This window comes from Typha latifolia, chromosome 1, assembly GCF_019914945.1.
Source record: "Typha latifolia isolate L0001 chromosome 1, TyphaL0001v2, whole genome shotgun sequence".
Lineage (NCBI taxonomy): Eukaryota > Viridiplantae > Streptophyta > Magnoliopsida > Poales > Typhaceae > Typha > Typha latifolia.
Window position 1 is genome coordinate 19,920,153 of NC_133086.1, and position 19,476 is coordinate 19,939,628.

The window sequence follows — 19,476 nt, forward strand, 5'->3', positions numbered from 1 at the left end:
TTGAGTAGTAAATGACGAAAACTGGAAGCTGAAACCTGAGAGATTCGAATGAATTGGATTTTTACGACAAAAAAATCAAAAGAATACATCAATTCTGGTAAAGCAAAGCAAAACAAAGCATTACAGATCAAACGTTGTGTGCTATAACTACCAGAGCGTGACTGGCAGTAGAATTTTCACAGCCAACAGCATGAATAGTAGTCAAAGTTATACAGAATTAAGAAGAATCATACATGAGCATTTTAACTAGAACCTCACAAACTATACAGATAGTTGTCAAAGATCACACGTGGACAGTTATATTGCAGCTGTCCAGAATCTTTGCAACCACAAGATTCTATGGAAAGCAGTCATAAGAAAGATATCAAGAGCCTGTGGATCACTTGGGATTAGAATGATGTCATAGCTTCCCTCACTGGAGCAAAGCAACAAAAGGTTTGTAAAAGTGCTTCTGCCTACCAGGTCTCCCTCCGTACTTGATTTTTTTTTGTTGCAGAAAGCTAATCGCTTTAAAGCGTTTCTGAAACATTTAACTGTATTAATAATAGGAAATGAAAGAGGACAGTGGAAAAGATGAGATAAGGATACAAAATATTTAATCAACTTTTCAGTCAACATAACAGCCCCCTTCATCCGTTTAACCCAGCTTCCACATTTCAAATGGATTAAGGGACTTACTGTACAATTCATTTGTACGATAAATCAATGGACATACTAGAACATGTTGACATAGTAATTATAGGCGTAGGTCAGCTTCTCCTGCCACCCTGGCAAGAGAGGGAGGAATTGGTCAGCTTCTCCAACCACCCCGGCCAGAGGCGGTGAGCCCTCCCTCGTACATCCGCTGGATTTCCTCCCTATACTCAGTCAAAGACTTGTGCGGAAGGGCTGGTGTTAGCTCCACCACATCCCCCATATGCAGCTTCTGACTGGGGTCGCTCACAGGCTCGTGATTCAGTCTTGGCCTCAATTCCTCTTTCAGAGGGAAACTGTAAGCGCTCCATCTCGAGCTCCCTCCGCCAATTCTTTCCAATAAATTTGTCACAGTTGAGTTTGCTGGGAACTCATGCACAGACATCTGAAATCACCAACAACCACGTCAACTAAGTGACTGTCTAAACATTATATCGTCAGTAATGCAAAGGGGTTATAGAAAGATGTAACTGAGTGAAGGGAAAATCATGCCTCCGTGTTCTTACTACAAAAAAGAGAAAATGTACAAACAAAATTCACATCGACAAGAACAAACCTTTTCATTTTCCAGCATGATGATGAAAATGGGTCCATCGTGGTTGCACTGGCGTGTGTATGAATAAGGACAGTCATCAGAATGAGAAGGAAACGGGCATGGTGGCCTAATAATATTGGAGTTGCCAAAAGACAAGGACTTATCATTGCCCATTGTTTCACACTGCCAAGTGACAACCCATCTTGCCCATTCCACCATCTGGAGCACAAATGAGTGCTTGCAGCTACCTTCCTTGTATCTCCAATGCGCAGCAAATCCATATTCTGCTTGTAAATGCATTTCCCTTGTTCGGATCTGAACTTCCAGTGGGAGCATATCTTCACTCTGAACAACAGTGTGTAGAGATTGGTACCTGCAACTAATGATCAGCAGGAAGTCCGAGTTTCAATATTGAATTAAAATATCAGAATACTCAATCACATACCCATTCAATTTGGGATGACTTATGTAGTCCTTGAATTTTCCAAGAGCTTTTGGCCACAACTTATGAACAATATCCAGCGCTTTATAACAGTCTTCTTTGTTATCTACTATTAGGCGTAAACCATGGATATCATGGATCTCATCCACACTCAGCTTCTTCCTGAGAAAGTTTTGTAGCAACCTAGTTAGCCTCATATAGTAAACAAGAATTGCAATTTCTGAAGTAGAAACTTCATTATAGTGCAGATAACAAAGAAACTATGTAGAAACATTTGTAAATTAGAAGGATAAACACACTTTAGCATCTTGCAGTAGATACTGTACAAGCTCTTATGCCTCCCAGATAGAACATGATAAGGAACACCTTCATCTTTTAAACCATTTTCTAGTTTCTCCACAGAAGATGCAATAAGTCCTTCATCAAAGGATTTCATAAGTTTGGAGGATAACTCCTTGTGCTGCTCCGGATTCAGATGCTTGAAGCAAATATTTTCTAACTTCTCTTTCCAACTAGAGATTCCTAATCTATTGGCTAAGGGCACAAAGATCTCCAAGGTCTCTTTTGCAAATCTCTGTTGTTTTACCATAGGTAGTGCTTCTAAAGTCATCATGTTATGCAGCCGATCTGCCAGCTTTATGAGAACAGCTCTGGCATCAGCCATCGCAAGAAACATTGTATGTAACCTGTCAGCCTCAACAGTTTTGCTTGCAGTGTTGCTGTCACGAGCAAGTTTGCTTAAATGGCTTAACTTTGAGACCTGGATAAGTTGCAAAGAAGCAGTTAAAGTTTTATCTTCCGAGTCTATAAGCAATAGTAGATTCAGCTATAATAATTTGAAACGCAAATGTCTAATAATAGATTTAGCTCTAATTTGAACACAAATGTCTACAACAATGTACTAATTCCCCCCCTCCCCCAAAAAAAACAAAAAGATAGGACTGCTTCAGATAGTTAGATAGTTATAATTTATAAAAAGTTTCTTATAGGTAGAAGTCCTATTACCAGAAAAAGAGGTACCTCATCAGCTGATACCATAAAAGCAATAGAGAACAAATTAATGGATCACACGGATGCTACAGTGAAGATCTTGCCAAATGATCGCATCAATATTCATCTAATAATTCATCACTATACAGATGGATAAATTATCTGTACGTAAGTGTCAGAACTGTGTACTTTTCATCTAACACGCCACTGGGAACACTATTTAAAAGATGACTCAGAAATATCCTGATTATCATATGTATGAAATAGTATTATACTATTATCACAAACAAACAACCAGTCTACATCTGTCAATCCAATATATCTGGTCATTAAATAACTGTGAGATAAAGAAAAGCCACACTTCTTGATAGTCTAGCTAGCTATGCAAAACAAATAAAGAACAGGCAGGCCAAGAATAATCTGATAACTTATAAAGTGAAATCAGTCAATCACAGTTCTCATTCTCCACAAAGAACAGTTACATGCATCTCTGATTCCAAACTAACAATAATAACCTTCCAGTAAAAGATCTGAGATTAATAAGATTTAATCTAACCATTATCGAAGTGAATAGAAAATAAGTGGATGGAATGATAATAAGATAAATAGATATAAAGCAAATCCATGATCTGTTAATTTGACGTGGCCTAATAATGTGTCTTCAGGTATTCTGAAAATTAACTGGAAAAGTAGTAAATGGCACAGAAGGACCCATCAAACTAGACAAGAAAGTTTTGCACTACAAGTATTCTGATAATTAACTAAAAAAGTAGTAAATGGCCATCTCTCCATGATATAAAATGTTGAAACAGAATTGAGGAAATTGACCGTAAAAAAATAAAATAAAATAAAAAGAACATACCCCTTCAACAAGATCAGCTACACCAGCTCCAAACATATGAAATATATGATCATAATCCATAAAAGAATCATCTATTGTATCATGTAAAAGCCCTGCAGACACTACTGTAGCATTAGCACCAATCTTTGCCAACAGAACTGCAGTCTCCACACAGTGCTGTAAGTACGGATCTCCGCTCGCCCTCATCTATCAATTCATAAAAAGATATATCAACTTCATTAAAACCTTCAAAGAGAGACTATAAAGCTTTAGAAATCATTGACGATAAAGATAAATATGGAGAAGGCCAAGAAACTAAGCATTCCAAATCTATACAAGACATCTGAAGGCAATCGTGTTTGAAAAGAAAATTCCTATTTCATTTGAGAAACAATTAGATAAAAGAAGCAATATCACCTGTCTCCTGTGAGCTTTCTCAGCTTCATAGAAAGCCTTCACCACAAGCTCCTCGTAGAAAATCTTATGCCTTGATTGAGCTCCAGCAAGCAATTCCCTCGCATAGGGCTCAATAGATGGCTCCATCTCATCCAATTCAAATGTCAGCTCCTCAACATCAATCCCACTTTCCACCTGACCACCCCCCTGCAGTGGCAAACTCGGCGACACGTAATCCAAGCAAGAACCCAACGCATTCCTCACAAACCCACTAAAAAGCCGATCCCTTCCAGCCTTCCAATCGCTTCCCATCCACTCTCGGGGCGGCCGCAACACCGGCGGGCTTCGAGAAGTTCCGCTCCCACTACACGACACCGGGCCCTGTAACACGGACACAGGACTATGGTCCCGGCACTTGAACGATGAAGACGACGGGTACGAAGAGTATGAGTAGGAGCTGCCGATTTCGTCGGATCTCTCGTGCCAAAGCGAACCAATCTCGTCGCCGCCAGTAAAGGTCGACGAGGGCCCGTGGCGGGTGGCAGCGGCCGAGGACGAGAAGAGGCAGGAGAGTCCGCCGGCGATGGGCTTTTGGGCGGAGGTGGAGGACGACGGGGAAGCGGATGAGGAAATGATATCGAAGTCTGGGAAGCCATGGGAGGCGGAGATCTGAGAAGAGTGGTGGGGAGCGGAGCAGACGCCGCCGGCAGGGCTCGCGTAGAGGGCGATCGCCGGCACAGGCATGGTCACCGGAACTCTAGATTCCTCTTCCCCTTTTGACGGCTCGAATTAGGGGAATCGTGATCAAAAAGCGGAGACTGCTCAGCTTTGGGGCCTCAAATTGTAGCTCAGGAACCCTAATTTCGAGCTGGAGAAGACGAATTCGAGGCAGAGGGAAGAGGATTTGGAGGAAAGGAGAGAGCTCGATGGGATTTGAGCGAGGGATACGGGAGACCTAATATTAAGGGAGAAGAAAGTATAAGTTGGGAAAGGTGAGAACGGTCGAGAGAGAAGGAAAGGAAGTAGAGAGAGAAACGGCAAAATAATTTTCTTTTTCTTTTTCTTTTTTTCTCTTTCCCTCGTTTGTGGTTTGGATTTTAGTGCGGGAGAAGAAGAACCTGGCACTCCCCCGGCTAAAGCATAGAGACCAGGAGAAGTAAATGACAGAATCACGGAATTGCCACCGAGAAAGGAGATATTAAATTATTAGTTATTGTGATTTAAATAAATAATCTACACCTTTTTTTTCCCCGCATGAAAATAAAATGCTACTCTTCCTTATGACAAAAGGCTTTGAGATCTTATTGAATCAATATATTAGTGGTAAGGTTGTGACCTAGGGGAAATAATAATAAATAAAATAAGTGGACTTTCTCCTACCATGATTAAAGATAGAGTTGGATAAGTCTCTAGTCTAATAAGATAATCATCGATAAGCTCTTATCAAGGGTTAAATCATTGAATAGGCATTGGACTTTTAAATAAGAAAAACTAAATAGGAAAGAAGTAACGGATAAACAAACATTATTAAAAAAAATTATTTGAGAAACTTGCAAGGTCTTATTACAAAATTCTGCAACTAAAGATGGATGAATGGATGATGATGACCAGAGGAATGATAAGAAATTTCTCGAGGATAATAATATTTTAGATGAATTGGTACCCCCAATTTAACCTCTGATAGTTACTTAACGCAATTAAAATGGGTAGAAACGTGGTAAGGAACATAATGATAGATTGGAGTTTGAGGGTGGTATTGTTTTTGGAATCTGGAGAAGATTGGCAGAAGACAAGGGTAGTGAGTGAGTACCTGCAGGGAGTTGGCAAAACGGACGGTCTTTGGAAAGCACGTGCGATGGAGGGGGCTTGCAGTTGATCGATTTCCGCCGCTACACACGCAGACACGTTTCTGCGGTCATCGCCACGTGGCTTCGTGAAGAGGGATCGTAGCCGTTGTTGAGACGGCCCGTGGTGGTCGTGCGGAGCACACGTGTCGGGACTTGGATAATGGAGTTAGATATGTAAGATTCTCTTTAAGAATTATAACTTCGGATAGGACGTAAAGAATTATTATTTACCTCCAGAAAGTTAGCCTGATTTTAAATTTAAGATTTTTAAAAGTTGTAATTATTAAGTTTTCCTTTCAGAATTTACTGTGCAAATACTTAAATTAATAAAAAATTATTGATACTAATATTTCTTACCATAAGCAAATTGGTAATGTTCAAAATACCACGGGTGTAAATAAGTCGAGCGTGAGCATTAGCTCTAAAATTTAATTTTAAATCAAAATTTTTCTTTTCAAATTTATATCAGCACAATTTGAATAAGCCTAATAGTTAAAAATTCAACATAGTATATATATAATATGAGCTTAATCAGCTCACTCCACTCAATTCAAGCAGAGCTCGAGCTGAGCCATATCTCTGTTAACCCGTGATTAAACAGTTGTAATTTAATATAGACCACTTAGAGAATTGCGTGCTTAATTATTTTTTTATTTGCTTAAGTTTAAAGTAATATAAAAGAGGAACATTGGAATTTACCCTGTGTTAAATTTAAACCTAGCATAATTGTTTGTAATATAAGGAGTGGTAATTCTTTTGATCTGTTTTGATAAACAAAAACTTAGCAGCTGCGATATCTTCGTATACAAGTATACAACTAGTCATTCATCTTATCGAAAGCTCTTTCGCTTAACAGTGTAGCACTTTTATGTTCACTCTAAAGTGGAGGAGGATAAGGATGACACCTAAACAAGCATAACAAGTAACATATGACTCTGTCGTATTGTCATGCCTTGCCATCGCAAGCAACCACAACTATGCACTCAATCTACCAATGGGGAAGTACAAGAAACAAGTATAGATCCCAGAATTTGTAGTATTGATTTCTATTAAGATGAAAACGTTTTTAACAAAACTTTTAGTTCTGATTACATAGCAAGGGTAAGGTATCTTCTGATGAATTTGTAGTGATGTAGAAGTAAAATTTATTGCCTTCTCCGAGGTCGAAGGTCATATCTTCTGGTAATTGATGTTGTACTGGTGTAATTCTCTGAAACTTCTTCTGGCAAGATGTAGTTTGGATCCACATCGCTATCTATATCTTCTGGCAACTCCTTGCAGATCCATGAGTAGTTGCTGATACTCTCATCACTCTCTGTGCTGTAAGACAACAGTTTGTTCCCTGTATCACAATAGCAATATCTCATCAATTATTACAAATTTATCATCTTTGCCAATAGTAAATGCTCATCAATTGTTATGAGTACCCAACCTGAATTTTCTTCTATTGCCCTAACCTTTTCAACCAATGTTTGTAGCAACTGATGGTTTAGTACCTCGTAATCTCTGCAAAGTGAATGACAAATAAATAATAACTTTTTTCTAATAAGCTTACGAGTACTATCGATAAACTAAAATTTACCTGTAAGTAAATATAGAATGCAAGACTTGTATAGCTGCTGCAGCAAGGAATGCTATTCGAGTTAAGAACACTTTAGACATTATCCAATTTTGCTTACTGAAGTCATCCTCTCGAAGTCTTACTAATCCAAGCTCAACGACAAGTGTTATACAAAGACCTATCAGAATTAATGCCGTTAAGAGACTAACTCTGGATATTGTTTTGAATTTAAGGATGTATATTACAACCATTACCAAAATATAGTCGCCCTCGGATGCCGAATGTTTGTTTTGCACTAGTCAGCATGTAGAGAAGAAAAATGACACAAGAGTAGAAAAAGAATGACTTGATGAAACGAGACTCAATCAAAATAGCATTATGTAGTGCAAAGAGTTTATCCAGTGCTGAAAAAATATTTGCTTGCTTCAGTTCAAACTCTTCCTGCCGGTAAAATGAGTTCAGCATCTCAATCGATGAAGAATAAGTAAACAAAATGGAAAACCTTGAGATCCAAAATAACTCACCTGAGCAGCTAGTATTGATTGTGAATTTTGGATAAGAAGTTCATGGGCCTGCTGGATTTGCTCTTGTCTAAGTAGTAGCTCTTCCTGCTGCTTCTGACCAAGCTCTGCTAGTTTCTGTATAGTTTCCCTGACAAAACAACAGAAATTTCACAGAAAGATAGAAGATATTAGAGAAGCCATTAAGGAAATGGCACTTCAACCCAAATTCGATGAATAAATAATCTGATACCTGCTCTCTTCAAGTGCTTGAGATTGAAATTTTCTAAGGATATCTAGACCTTCAAGTGCCACTGCCTGTCCATCTAAAAGTCGTTTTTGTTTCTCCAAGGACATTCCTGCTGCATCTCCAATATCATTAGCGGTACTTTGAAGATCTTGCATCTTTGAGGACATGGAATTGCCGACGACCTTAATCTCCTTCTCTATATCCATAGCTTCCTTCTTCAATTTATCCATCTCATTGCCCAAGATCTCATAGGACTCCTCTAATCGCGCCATGCCTGACTCTAGTTTTTCCCTCATCTCTAAATGCTCTTCTTTTAGTTCTGATTGAGATGCCGCTATCTCCTTAGATTGCTCAATAATAACCTTTGAATGCTCCAACACATCATTAATCTGGTCCTCAACTTCCCTTGATGCCTGTGCCAATTGCTGAGTTTGGACTTCTATTGAAGCTATTGAATCATGAACTTTACTAGACTCTTTTAGGATTTGCTCTGATCTCTCCCCAATTATCTCTAGCTTATCCTCAGCGAATCGAGACGATCTCGTTAAATCATTAACCAACTTTTCTGTTCCATGCTTGAACGCTTCAGCTCTGAACATTTCACATCCAGTTAAAATCTCAGTAAAAGAAACATTTTAAGAAATTTAACATGACATCATGCACTATGCTGGAATAACTTGGAGAGTACTTAACTGTAATTGGTGGCAAAGAGTGTTAGTCTCAAGAAAGAATTCAAGAAAAATCTTTTGGTCGAAATCGCTCAACTTCTTGCGGCAATGCACCATAAGTACTCCTGCGTCACAATGAGGAAACATTGACCTACCAGAGTCCTCTTGAAAGCAATTGCTGAGGTCCCATGCCAACCTTGATTGCTTCTCTTTATCAGCCATGATCTCAGAACAACTAGAGAATAGATTTTGATACGCATCTTGCCAGCAATTTCTTGGTCCAATCAATTTATTCCTCGCATTCTCCAGTAACTTCACTCCTTTTGGATTATCGAGGTTTCCCATGAAGAATTCAGCAAATGGTTCTCCCACATCCTTCTTCCAAGTGCCATGGCCTGGAGGAGTTGTAGAAGAAGAGGAGGAGGAGGAGGAGGAGAACCATCTAAAGCTATGACTAATGCGAAATAAACATAGTAAGGCCAACAAAAAGAGGTGATGCATATTGCCCACAATGTGAAGATCTGAGAACTTGGATAAAAGTTTAATCTGCAACAGTCGTTTTATGCTAAAACTGAGGATTATACGTAGAATAAAGTTTCCTCTATGCCTGTAAATTTTCGCATTGTAAACCAACAGAGGAAACTTATTATTAATGACGTAAGAAAAAGGAAAGAGAAGCACCGACTTGATCAATCCAATAATAATAGGAAAAACGAAATATTCTGACAACAAATCTTTGTATAAACTAGTGTTCAAACATGGTAACTTGCAGTGCAACGAGACCTATTCTTAATCCATCCTGGAATTAATTAACCAGTATCCCCCTCATGGAAACAAATCTACCAAGGCAAGTATAAGAAGGAATAACATTTAAACTTGATTGAAGGAAACAATGGAAGCTTCCAACAATTGTCATATAAAGGCTTTTCTTCTCAAAGTTTTCTCAGCCAACCATGAAGAACAAAAATTTGTTACCCGGATTCATCAATATAACAAAATTCCCCTGCTCTTTTCTTTATCTATCCTTTAGTAAAGCGAGCTTCAGTAAACATGCATGGTCTCAGAACTTCGGAGTTAGAACATAAACAGAAGAGAAAGACTTAACTTTGGAACATATATATGAGAGAGAGATAGAGAGAGAGAGAGAGATGCCTCTCTGTCTTCCAATAGTTTACGAAGAGTCGTACTAAATATATGTCTCATAGACGATGAGATGTGAAGAGATGCGTGCCGTTTAGGGACGGTTGTTAAGTGAAAGGATGTCACGTCCGCAGAATATTGGTAGTTTAACTAATTAGTGCTTAATTTATTGCTGCTAAATGAGGGCAGATTCAATAAATATGGTAGGAAGTTATAGGTAATTAATGTGATTTGGTATAATTAATACTTCCCCTGTGAAAACTCTCTGTTCATTTTTCTTTTTATCTTGTTTCAGCTCGATATGTTAAAAACCATTTAAATTGAAAAGGTTGAAAGAAGAATAGAAACCAAATTGAAGAAAATTCATTAGCAAAGTATTCACAAATTTTGAGTAGATTCAAATGGACTCACATAGTAGATAAAAGGTTCTTTTATACCACAGTGCCAAATAATAAAACTAAACCAAATCAAGAACATGAGTGATCTTTATAACCAGAAGAAAGAAATGCATAACCCTCCATATGTGAGAAAAAAGAGAGACCTTTCCAAATGAAACGAAGGCTGACAGTACTGAATGCTGCTTAGGACGACATCATTTGTTTTCATTTAAAATGAATACTAAAGTCGTAGTTTATAGACAAACATGTGTTTATAATACTACATTGACAACTACAAGCAAGCTGAAAATGTTGCTCTCACCCATCAGAAAACAAAGAGCCCACAATAACTCTGAACTATATATATGTACCTGCCACCGACATTTTAACAATGCTGTTCATGCAATATGAACTGATTCACAACATTGCTTAGTTGATCCCTTCTGAAATGAACCAATGCCAATGCAGCAACATCACAAGTGGTTGCAGAAATATTTGCTGCAAAAAAAAAAGACCAAAAGAGGAGATCTGCATCGGTCAACAAACTACCAGAAAGTTCTTTGATTTTGTTCCGCTATCACCTCTAGATGTTTGCTTATAATTGTGCAGCAAGGATCTCATTCCATGTATCAGGAATACCTGGTAGGCACCAATGCAAGCAGTCCTGGACACCTTCTGCAGCTTTAATACTGTACCTTGAAATATGTCCCTCATCCCTCAATTGTGATAGAGCAGTAATGTCCAAAAGCTTAATCCCTGTGCCATTCACAGCTCCCTCAGCATCAGCATCATCAGAATGATCCTGAGAAACAGTATTTCCACCTGCTAGGGAACTCATACTGTCACACCTACCTCCAGTATTCCAGTCACCATTGAAGAAATGCCTAGGAGATATTGATCTGAAAAATATTTTTAGCCGTGGATGATGAGGGAGCTGAGAATTCAACCACTTTACAGTACTGTGAATAGCAAACTTTTTGGCGTTCCAAATCTGTGCAATTTTTCTATTGGTATTTGGAGCTCCTCGAACATACATTTCCCACCTGTTTGCATTAAGTTTCCCTCTATTCCAGTGGTGCCCAGAGTTAAGAACCAGAACATCAAATTTATGAAGATTCTGCTCCAAAAATGCCGGAGGGCGGTCGAGGTGCATAGCATAACTTGTAGCTGGGTCTGCTACATTCAGAGGCTCCAATTCACACAGGGTTGATGACCAATAGAATAGAATGGTAGTATTGGTTCTTGGGAATCTATAAGCCCAACCGTTTGGTCTCTTAGCGCCAAGTTCTTGAACAAAACCATAAGCTCCACCAACATCTTCTGCATCTGGGCTTTCTTTTCCAACCATACACATAATTGACTGGAACATCTGTCTTCCTAAAGAATCACCGACATAAGCAATTGTTTTGTCCTGCATCCTGGAATCCATCTTAATTAGCTGGAGTTCAAAGCACAAATTTCCTTCTACTAAGCTTTTAATAAATAAATATCATCAATAGCATATTCACACTCATGAATCTGTGGTATAATGCATTCAGAATCAGCAAAAATGTTGTACCTTCTCAAGAATTCAGAACCTTCAAATTCTGGCATCTTGCAACCTTCAGGTTGCCATTTGAATTTCTCATAGGAGAAATCTACGCGTTGAGTCAATCTACAAGCCCACATCTCAGAGAGCCATCGTTTACATCCAAAACCAGAATACAACGGTCTTCTGTCATCCGCAATCCATTTTCCCTTCCCATAGTTACATCCTACATATTTGCTCAGAACCTTCAGACATTTCAAAATCTAAAGAACTACATGTCATTAAAAAAACTTATTTTAGAGGAAAAATAGAACTGAAAAGTATAATTAGAAATACAGTCTAAACATATATGTATAACTGAGCTAACATAGAATTTCAAAATAAATAATTAGATATAAGGAGTCATAAGGCAAGTAACATGGCTGCAGATTTTCGTGAATCACTATGAAAATATTAAACCAAGTGATGACATCTACCTGTTACAACAGAAAAGGGAAAGGACCAAAGAATGTAATCGAGTATAAAAATAAAAATTACCTTCCCTCTCCTGCGGTATTGTTTCTGTATCCTTTTTTGCTGTGTTGGATGAGCTTATTATTGAGGAACCCAGTGGTGATTCAGTGAGAACTTTTTCTGCTCCCTCAGTCAATGGCCTCACAAATGTATCTGTATTTGGAAAATCTTCCTCTGAAGAGGGATGATGATGTTCGTATCTCGAGCGAGCTACTGAAGAATTAATAATAGCAGGGCAAACCACAAAAGAACAAAGTGAATCAACCAAGGAGAAAAGAGAGAGAAGATGGTATCTCTAGAGATAAAAAATTAAACAAACCTGGAGGAAACAATGCCAATGTATCTGGTGGTAGGATGAAAGCAGATTGATGTGATGCTTTCTCCCATCCCCAAACAAGAAGTATCGTGCTGAGAGCGATAACAATGATCTTAAGTTGGTTACCTCTCACTCCATTTAAGCTCCCCAATTTCATCCCTTTATTGATTTACCAAAAGGCAAACTGCACCTGTTCTGTGTCGAATGTACCTAGGAACCCTCCACATATTATTGAGACACAATTGGCTTAAGCATACAACTGTTCCAATAACAAGAAGAGCAGAACTTAGAAACTCTTCATTAACCCAATTGATCTATAATACCACATTACAAAATAAACGCAGGAGTGAAGAATTATCCAACAAAAGGGCACTTCAAAAGATCATTTGGAACACAAAAGCCTCCAATTCCCTCGTCCAGTAAAAGTGTACTGTAAAAATGTATTAGTTCTATCTTCCTTGGGTCAAACCAGCCACTTAAGTTTTTACCAAAGCACTATGTGAAGTCACAACGTAAACATGGTAGAAAATTTCACAACTTAAAGGAGGTATCTCGCCATCTCCACTCAATAGAATCTTAAATTTACTTTACCTAAAAGGAGGATTCCAGGCTTTCAAGTACAGTGATTATTTCTAATTCGGATAGCACAATAATAGATCAAAACACGTATTAAAATATACAGTACAGGAAAAGGGAAGAACCTCAGAATATCGCTATCACTCTTTAATCGGACAAAATGAAGAGGAATAAAACTTAGCAATCTTACCGCAATGGTGAATATTACTCTCGTCAGAGTAGAATACTTTCAGAATCGATCCAAAAATTATTCTTTACGGCGATTCCAACTACCAACCCCAATTAAAACGAAGAAGAAAAAGGACTGGAAAGGGGGAAGCTACAACCGAGAGAGGGAGAGGGGGGCTGGAAATTGGGGCTTTCATGCAGTCGACCGCTTATCTCTCATTCGCTGAGAGAGAGAGAGATGTTAGTTCTTTTTTCTTTTTAAAATTTTTAATTATCTGGAATGAATAAGTTATATAGAAAAAGTGAACGGATTGCCGTTAACTTCTGCAGTCCAACTGTTTCTATGACGATGGTTACCAAAAAGAGGGAAGGATCAATACGACCCTTCCAAACTGTTTCTATGATTTATTTTGCAATTTGAATAACGATCCAGATCATGTTCCTTTGGATGACTGAGAATTGCGATTAAAATTGTTCAAGGTACAATAATTCTAGGAATACAAACAGCTAGATGTTTCACAAGATCCGATTTAAATTATAATTATTTTTAGACCGCTTTTTTTGTATCGTAGAAATAATTATTTATCAATCGGTTTGATGAAGATTTAATGACTAAGATCCTCAATGATATAATAGGAATGAAATAAAATTTAAAGATATTACTGCTTCAATAGATAATTATTATTTTACTTTGCACATTATTTTTTGATAATTATATTATATTAATAATTTATTAAGTAAAAGATACACATATCATTAACTGAGAGTAATATATATATATATATATCAGAATAAGAGTATTGATGACTTTTTATAATTAACTTGATAAAAGTTTAACTAAATTTTATCTCTTTGATTATTTTTTATTATTTACATATATTTCTCATTAGTTTAAGATTAATTTAAATTAAATTTAATAATAAATAGAGATAGAGAATAATATTTAAATTGAAGTCTATCTCCAAAGAATCAAATTTAAATTATTTAATATTAAATAATATTTCTTATAATTAAGATTAATCATATCTATTACGATCATATTTATAAAAAAAATCTTAACAGAAGAAAAAATATATATAATCTAAAAGTTATGCAAACGTAATCAAATTATCTTAAATCAGTATCCGGTGTAAAAACGGGCTATCTTATTTTTATCACCATTATTGTCGCACCAGCATGGTGCTCTCTTCTTAAAAACAGTAGTCGAAAAATCCAGTTTGAAATTTTGGAGGCTTGAACTGATTTGAAACTTCCAGTAGAAAATAGAAGTTGTAAATCAAATAATTAATAAGAACTTTTAGTCAGTCCATTCTGATAAGAAAAACAACTGAGATTTTCTAAAGCAGTGGTTGTCATTGCCCTTAATCCGGCTCGAAACTAGCCCTTAGGACACCTCATCTATATAAGCATACTTACATTCTTCATATGTGTTCATGGTTTCCCTATACGTTTCCAGCAAAGGCATGAAACCAAGTACTTTTGAGTTGAAGAGAAGCTGAAGCGCAACCAAGTTCCACACCCGAGAATTAACTTTTGCTAGCATACTAAAGAAATTAGAAGTAAATGGAAGAACAAGATAATTATGCACAAATATCATAATGGGACAGTGATTTATATATAGATGGGATTTTATCTCTTTCTTACATCCTGCAAAATAATTCACATAATATAGTCCAATACACCATCCTATCCAATACAATGTGTACAGATCCAATAGTCCTTTCGTGCTCTAGGTACAAATAAGAAAGAAGCATCTATTCCGTGGCTTCTCTAAGCAGCAATAATTGGATAGGAGGAACAAGTAGCAAGACCTGCAAAAACCTCATCACAATCAGAATTCAAGTTTGGATATCTGTCCTAAAATTTTGAGCCTTGGAACCATGTCTACAATAGCTCATATGTCCTTAAGAATGTCAGTTACTCGTAGAAGAAGTATGCCTGAGCTTTGGCAAACATTGAGTAAAGCTTCTTACCGCACATGTTCTTCCCCAGCTCCATTTTGAAGTAGCCATCAAGACCCCAGTCAGCTCCCCATGAGTTCTTGATTAGCCAATATGGAACACCATCCTCCACCCCATAACCAACAGCGAGAACAGCATGGTTCACATCCTATGCATCGGATGAGAGTTAAGACACTTTAGTGGGCATGGAAGTTGAGTGAATAAGAACATCGCAGTTTCCTACTCATCATTTACCATAGCAAAATAACTATTTACAAGCAAAGCAGCTGATTTTAGTTGAAAGCACCAATTACTACAGATATGTTGCCCATAGAAATTTACAAATGTTGACAAGAAAAGGGGAAATAGGCGACTTTCTTATCTTAAACAAGCATAAGGAATGATTGAATGTTAGATAACTCACAGTAGGAGCATTGCCACATGTTTCACTAGAAAAAACTCCAGCTTTGTATAATCTGAATTCCTTGATCACTTGAAATGCAACACTAACTGGACGAACCACTCCAACTGCATGCTTCAACTCGTCTTCGGCACCCTTTCCAGATAGTGAGGAAGAAGATCAATCAACTTAGATGATCAGCATTTAATTCAAAAATTTGTAAGCAACAACCTTTGACATTCTTGGTTTATACTTCATAGAGGAAATATTATCTGGCAACCATATAAATATATAATTGAAAGAAGGTGGAAAGAAGAAGGATATATGTTCCTCACCATGGTGATGTTAACCGAGTCAAGAACCTTAACACCAACATTCTCGGGTTTAAAGCTACAAATACCATTGACTCCAGTATAAGGGTACGACTCCTCTGTGTCAAGGCCTCCGTTGTACTTTATATACTGAAAGGCTTGTGATGGCAGCCCACCGTTGCAGCCAAAGTTATTGTATCCATAGGCACAGTCGACCAGCTGCTGCTCAGACAGTAAGATGGGCTTTCCAGTAGCTTGTGTATATGCTGCCTCAAGCGCCCCTGTTGTGCTGCCAGTTTGAGCATCAATATTATCAGAACTTTAAGATTTACATCTGGAAAATCTCAGATTATTGCACTAGGATGAAAGAATTATTCTTTCCATATTAATAGTCTGAAAAAGTAACCGATGGATGATGTAAAGAAAATTTAATATTGAATAAAGAAAATCTTTGGATTTTAAATAGTGAGTGTTGGTGATTAGGAATTTAGATGTCTGCAGAGCATCGATAAATTTGTAAAATATCTTGATACTGAACCTATGCAGTTGGATATATGCAACCACTTGAGTCTAGCTTTCACTGTTATTCATATATGAGCTATCACCTCTTGGTCTTCGTTTTTCATTAATTTGGTCTATTTAAACTTTAAAGCCACCTAATTGACTGGATGCCATTGAAACTTGCTAAAATGAAGTACAAGGAGACTATAAATGGGCACTAAAGTTGGTAATAATATTTGTTTAATAAGGATAGAGACGAATCAAGATACCTAATAAATCAGCCTGATTTATACAACCATTCATAAATGTGATAGTACTTGGATATCTAGCATTATTCAAGAAAATTAAAAAATATTTAGCACTCAGGCAAATGAAAGTCAAAGTTTTCTATTTCCAACACAGTTTCAGCATTCTCCCTAACTCAGACTCATGGTTAGCAAAGACATGACAAAATTAATTGCATGAGTTCACAAAATTAGGAGGCTATCACTTATCACAACATATCATCGATTGGTCAAAGTGACTCATAAATGCAACCTAATCAGCAAACAAATATTTGTTATAGAGGAGGATCAAAGTTCCACAATTTTCATAATGTGAGAAACTGGTTACTGCTCATGAGAACAAACTATAATTGCAGTCTAAAGACTACATCAAGAATATTAATTTAATTTAGTCAATCCGAAGGAGAAGCAAGCATCCGTTACCTAAAAGTCCAGCATGATCCACAGTGCCTCTGATCTTTCACCGGACTAATTATCCCATCCTCTCTCCAGTCTTTCTGCAAGGGCAACTTCGTAAATCCAAAAATCAATCAACAAAAACGAGAACCGAAAAATTTATTAATCTCTCTCTCTCTCGTACCGTTTCGGGGAGAACCGTATCCGTCAACCTGTGGTTCCCTTTCAACGTAGCCGAGCAGTTCTGCGGTGCGCCGAGCCGGCTCCCCCGGAACTCCTCCCAGCTCAGATCCGCGAACCCTACATCACCGATCAAACGGCCAAGGTTAACCCGAGACAACCAACGGTTACGATCGAAATATGTGGCAAATCTTACGGTTGATCCCGAGCTTGTAAGATAGCCCCTTCCTATTGGTCGATCTGATCAGCTCCAAGCTCTCCGCAAAGATCCCAAACCTCAGCTTGATCTCCTCCACGCTCTCATATCTCTTCCCATACCTAAATAGATTTTTTTTTTTTAAAAAAAGGACACGATTAGGGAAGATCGAGACCGTCAGATCGTCAATAAGTGGTCGAGATGCTACCTCTTGGCGAAGCGGGCGAAGTGGAGCGCTTCCCTGGTGCGGCCGAGGACGGCGAGGAGGGACGACTCGAGAGAGCCGATCCGATCGGTGACGGAGCGGATCGGGTTGGACTCGTCGAAGTCGGTCCGGGCCGCCGCCGAGGAAATGGAAAAGACGGTGAGTAGGAGGAAGATGATAAGGCGAGCCATGTGGCCGGCGACGCTTGGCTCCAAAGATGAAGGGGGGAGGCAAAAGTTGCTGCGCTTCGCTTTTTATAGAGCCAAAGAGCGGATATATACGCAGTATTATACGGTGACGCAATTCATGACGTTTTAAACGTGATGTGATTGCAATTGCTTAATGCCCGATATAACCTTCATGTGTACCGTTGGATTTCGTTCTTGGGTTCTTAATATTGGGATTTTTGTAATTTTAGGTAATAGATATTTTTTTTAAGGTAATAGATCCTGGATACAATAATTTTTGACCAAACTAGTACCTCCTAAACATTATTTATTAAAAATACACCACATGCAAAACTTAATATTATATATTTTTTATAACGCTCACTAAAATGTAGAACTTATTATATGAATTTGCTAAATTACTCAATGTTTCATGTATGACAGTAAAAAAAAAACTAAAACAAAGACTTAGTTTAAGTTGATAGTATTTGGTCTAGAAATTGAAGCGCTAACAAGATCGGTAGTTTACACAAATAAATTGCTAATAAAATTAGTGTTTCAATTTTATTTATATGTTTAATTTGAAAAAGTGCTTACATATAAAATTCTAACAAGAAAGTAGAACAGCAAAGTTCATCAGCATTTTACTAGTACCTATAGAAAAAGCAAATCCCTATTAAATTTAAAGTGTAATTTATTTTAGTAAATAAAATTTAGGAGACAGGCTAGTTTAGTAAAAAGCTACTGGATATTTTTATAAAACGTGAATAACTCGGATTGGCTGCGCTGGACCCAATTCCAGCCATGAATCGAAGATGGAGGAACCGTTTCTCGTTGCTAAAGAAAAATGGTGGAACTTAGTGATAACTGAGTAATTTGCATGAAACTTTTTATTGAAGCAAATGGGATTGATTATTCCAGTGAAAATGACACTGGATCTTAGTAAATCAATGGTGCCATAAAGTCGAAACTCCAACTGTTAGTACAAAAAATTAATCTAGTTTATAATCTAAGTGGGCTCTCGAGTTATAAAAAGAAACATAGATGTAGTTATATTTGTCCTCTCTAATTTATTTAATACGACTTCCCAGCATATCTAATACCTTAGAATATCTTATAAAAAATTTAAAAAAAAAAAACCTTAGAATAGGTTGGTGAGATGCGACAAAAGCTTTGAGGTCTAGTGTGACTGCGGAACTACAAGGAGAGTGCGGATCCAACGTGGCCCAAATATATTTATCATACAACAAAGCATCCACGTCAGCAGGCTGGCTTATTACCTCCTGCATCACTCAACAAGACTTCTCTCACTAGTTTCTATTCTTAACGCTAGTTAATGTCACGTTTAGCCAATAGGAAGTTAGAGTCGATTGAAATTTTTTTATGGCCTTCATTGTCGTGGTCTTGGACTCGTTCGAACCCATCCAGATTAGATTCCGTAAAGATTTACAACTCTTTTACTATTGGTTGAATTCCACATCAACCAAAGTGATTCCTTTGTTTACACTACCAGTTGATGGGAGGTGCAACATAAGGATTAATATATCACATAATA

At 37.5% G+C, this 19,476-nt stretch overlaps 4 protein-coding genes across 4 annotated transcripts; all 4 read right to left on the reverse strand.

The window, feature by feature from the left end:
- Positions 1–574: 574 nt before the first annotated feature.
- On the reverse strand, positions 575–5,027 carry LOC140791730 (probable GTP diphosphokinase RSH2, chloroplastic). The gene is made up of 6 exons (XM_073142373.1): positions 3,919–5,027; positions 3,523–3,708; positions 1,970–2,430; positions 1,674–1,832; positions 1,250–1,601; positions 575–1,078 (listed from the first exon to the last, which is right to left on the reverse strand). The coding sequence occupies exons 1-6, from the start codon at positions 4,639–4,641 to the stop codon at positions 791–793; spliced, it is 2,169 nt and encodes a 722-aa protein (XP_072998474.1). The 5' UTR covers positions 4,642–5,027; the 3' UTR covers positions 575–790.
- Positions 5,028–6,764: 1,737 nt separating this feature from the next.
- LOC140796947 (protein GAMETE EXPRESSED 1) lies at positions 6,765–9,473 on the reverse strand. Its single transcript, XM_073150172.1, has 7 exons — positions 8,749–9,473; positions 8,059–8,646; positions 7,830–7,956; positions 7,560–7,746; positions 7,327–7,483; positions 7,177–7,250; positions 6,765–7,086 (listed from the first exon to the last, which is right to left on the reverse strand). The coding sequence occupies exons 1-7, from the start codon at positions 9,222–9,224 to the stop codon at positions 6,890–6,892; spliced, it is 1,806 nt and encodes a 601-aa protein (XP_073006273.1). The 5' UTR covers positions 9,225–9,473; the 3' UTR covers positions 6,765–6,889.
- Positions 9,474–10,444: 971 nt separating this feature from the next.
- Positions 10,445–13,571, reverse strand: LOC140787431 (protein trichome birefringence-like 16). Its single transcript, XM_073136349.1, has 5 exons — positions 13,364–13,571; positions 12,601–12,856; positions 12,306–12,494; positions 11,799–11,994; positions 10,445–11,658 (listed from the first exon to the last, which is right to left on the reverse strand). Exons 2-5 carry the CDS (start codon positions 12,752–12,754, stop codon positions 10,836–10,838), a joined length of 1,362 nt encoding a protein of 453 aa, XP_072992450.1. The 5' UTR covers positions 12,755–12,856; positions 13,364–13,571; the 3' UTR covers positions 10,445–10,835.
- Positions 13,572–14,921: 1,350 nt separating this feature from the next.
- Positions 14,922–17,998, reverse strand: LOC140787441 (cysteine proteinase 2-like). The gene is made up of 8 exons (XM_073136360.1): positions 17,758–17,998; positions 17,550–17,671; positions 17,358–17,473; positions 17,201–17,274; positions 16,017–16,281; positions 15,706–15,837; positions 15,315–15,450; positions 14,922–15,152 (listed from the first exon to the last, which is right to left on the reverse strand). The coding sequence occupies exons 1-8, from the start codon at positions 17,943–17,945 to the stop codon at positions 15,112–15,114; spliced, it is 1,074 nt and encodes a 357-aa protein (XP_072992461.1). The 5' UTR covers positions 17,946–17,998; the 3' UTR covers positions 14,922–15,111.
- Between the last annotated feature and the right edge of the window lie 1,478 nt (positions 17,999–19,476).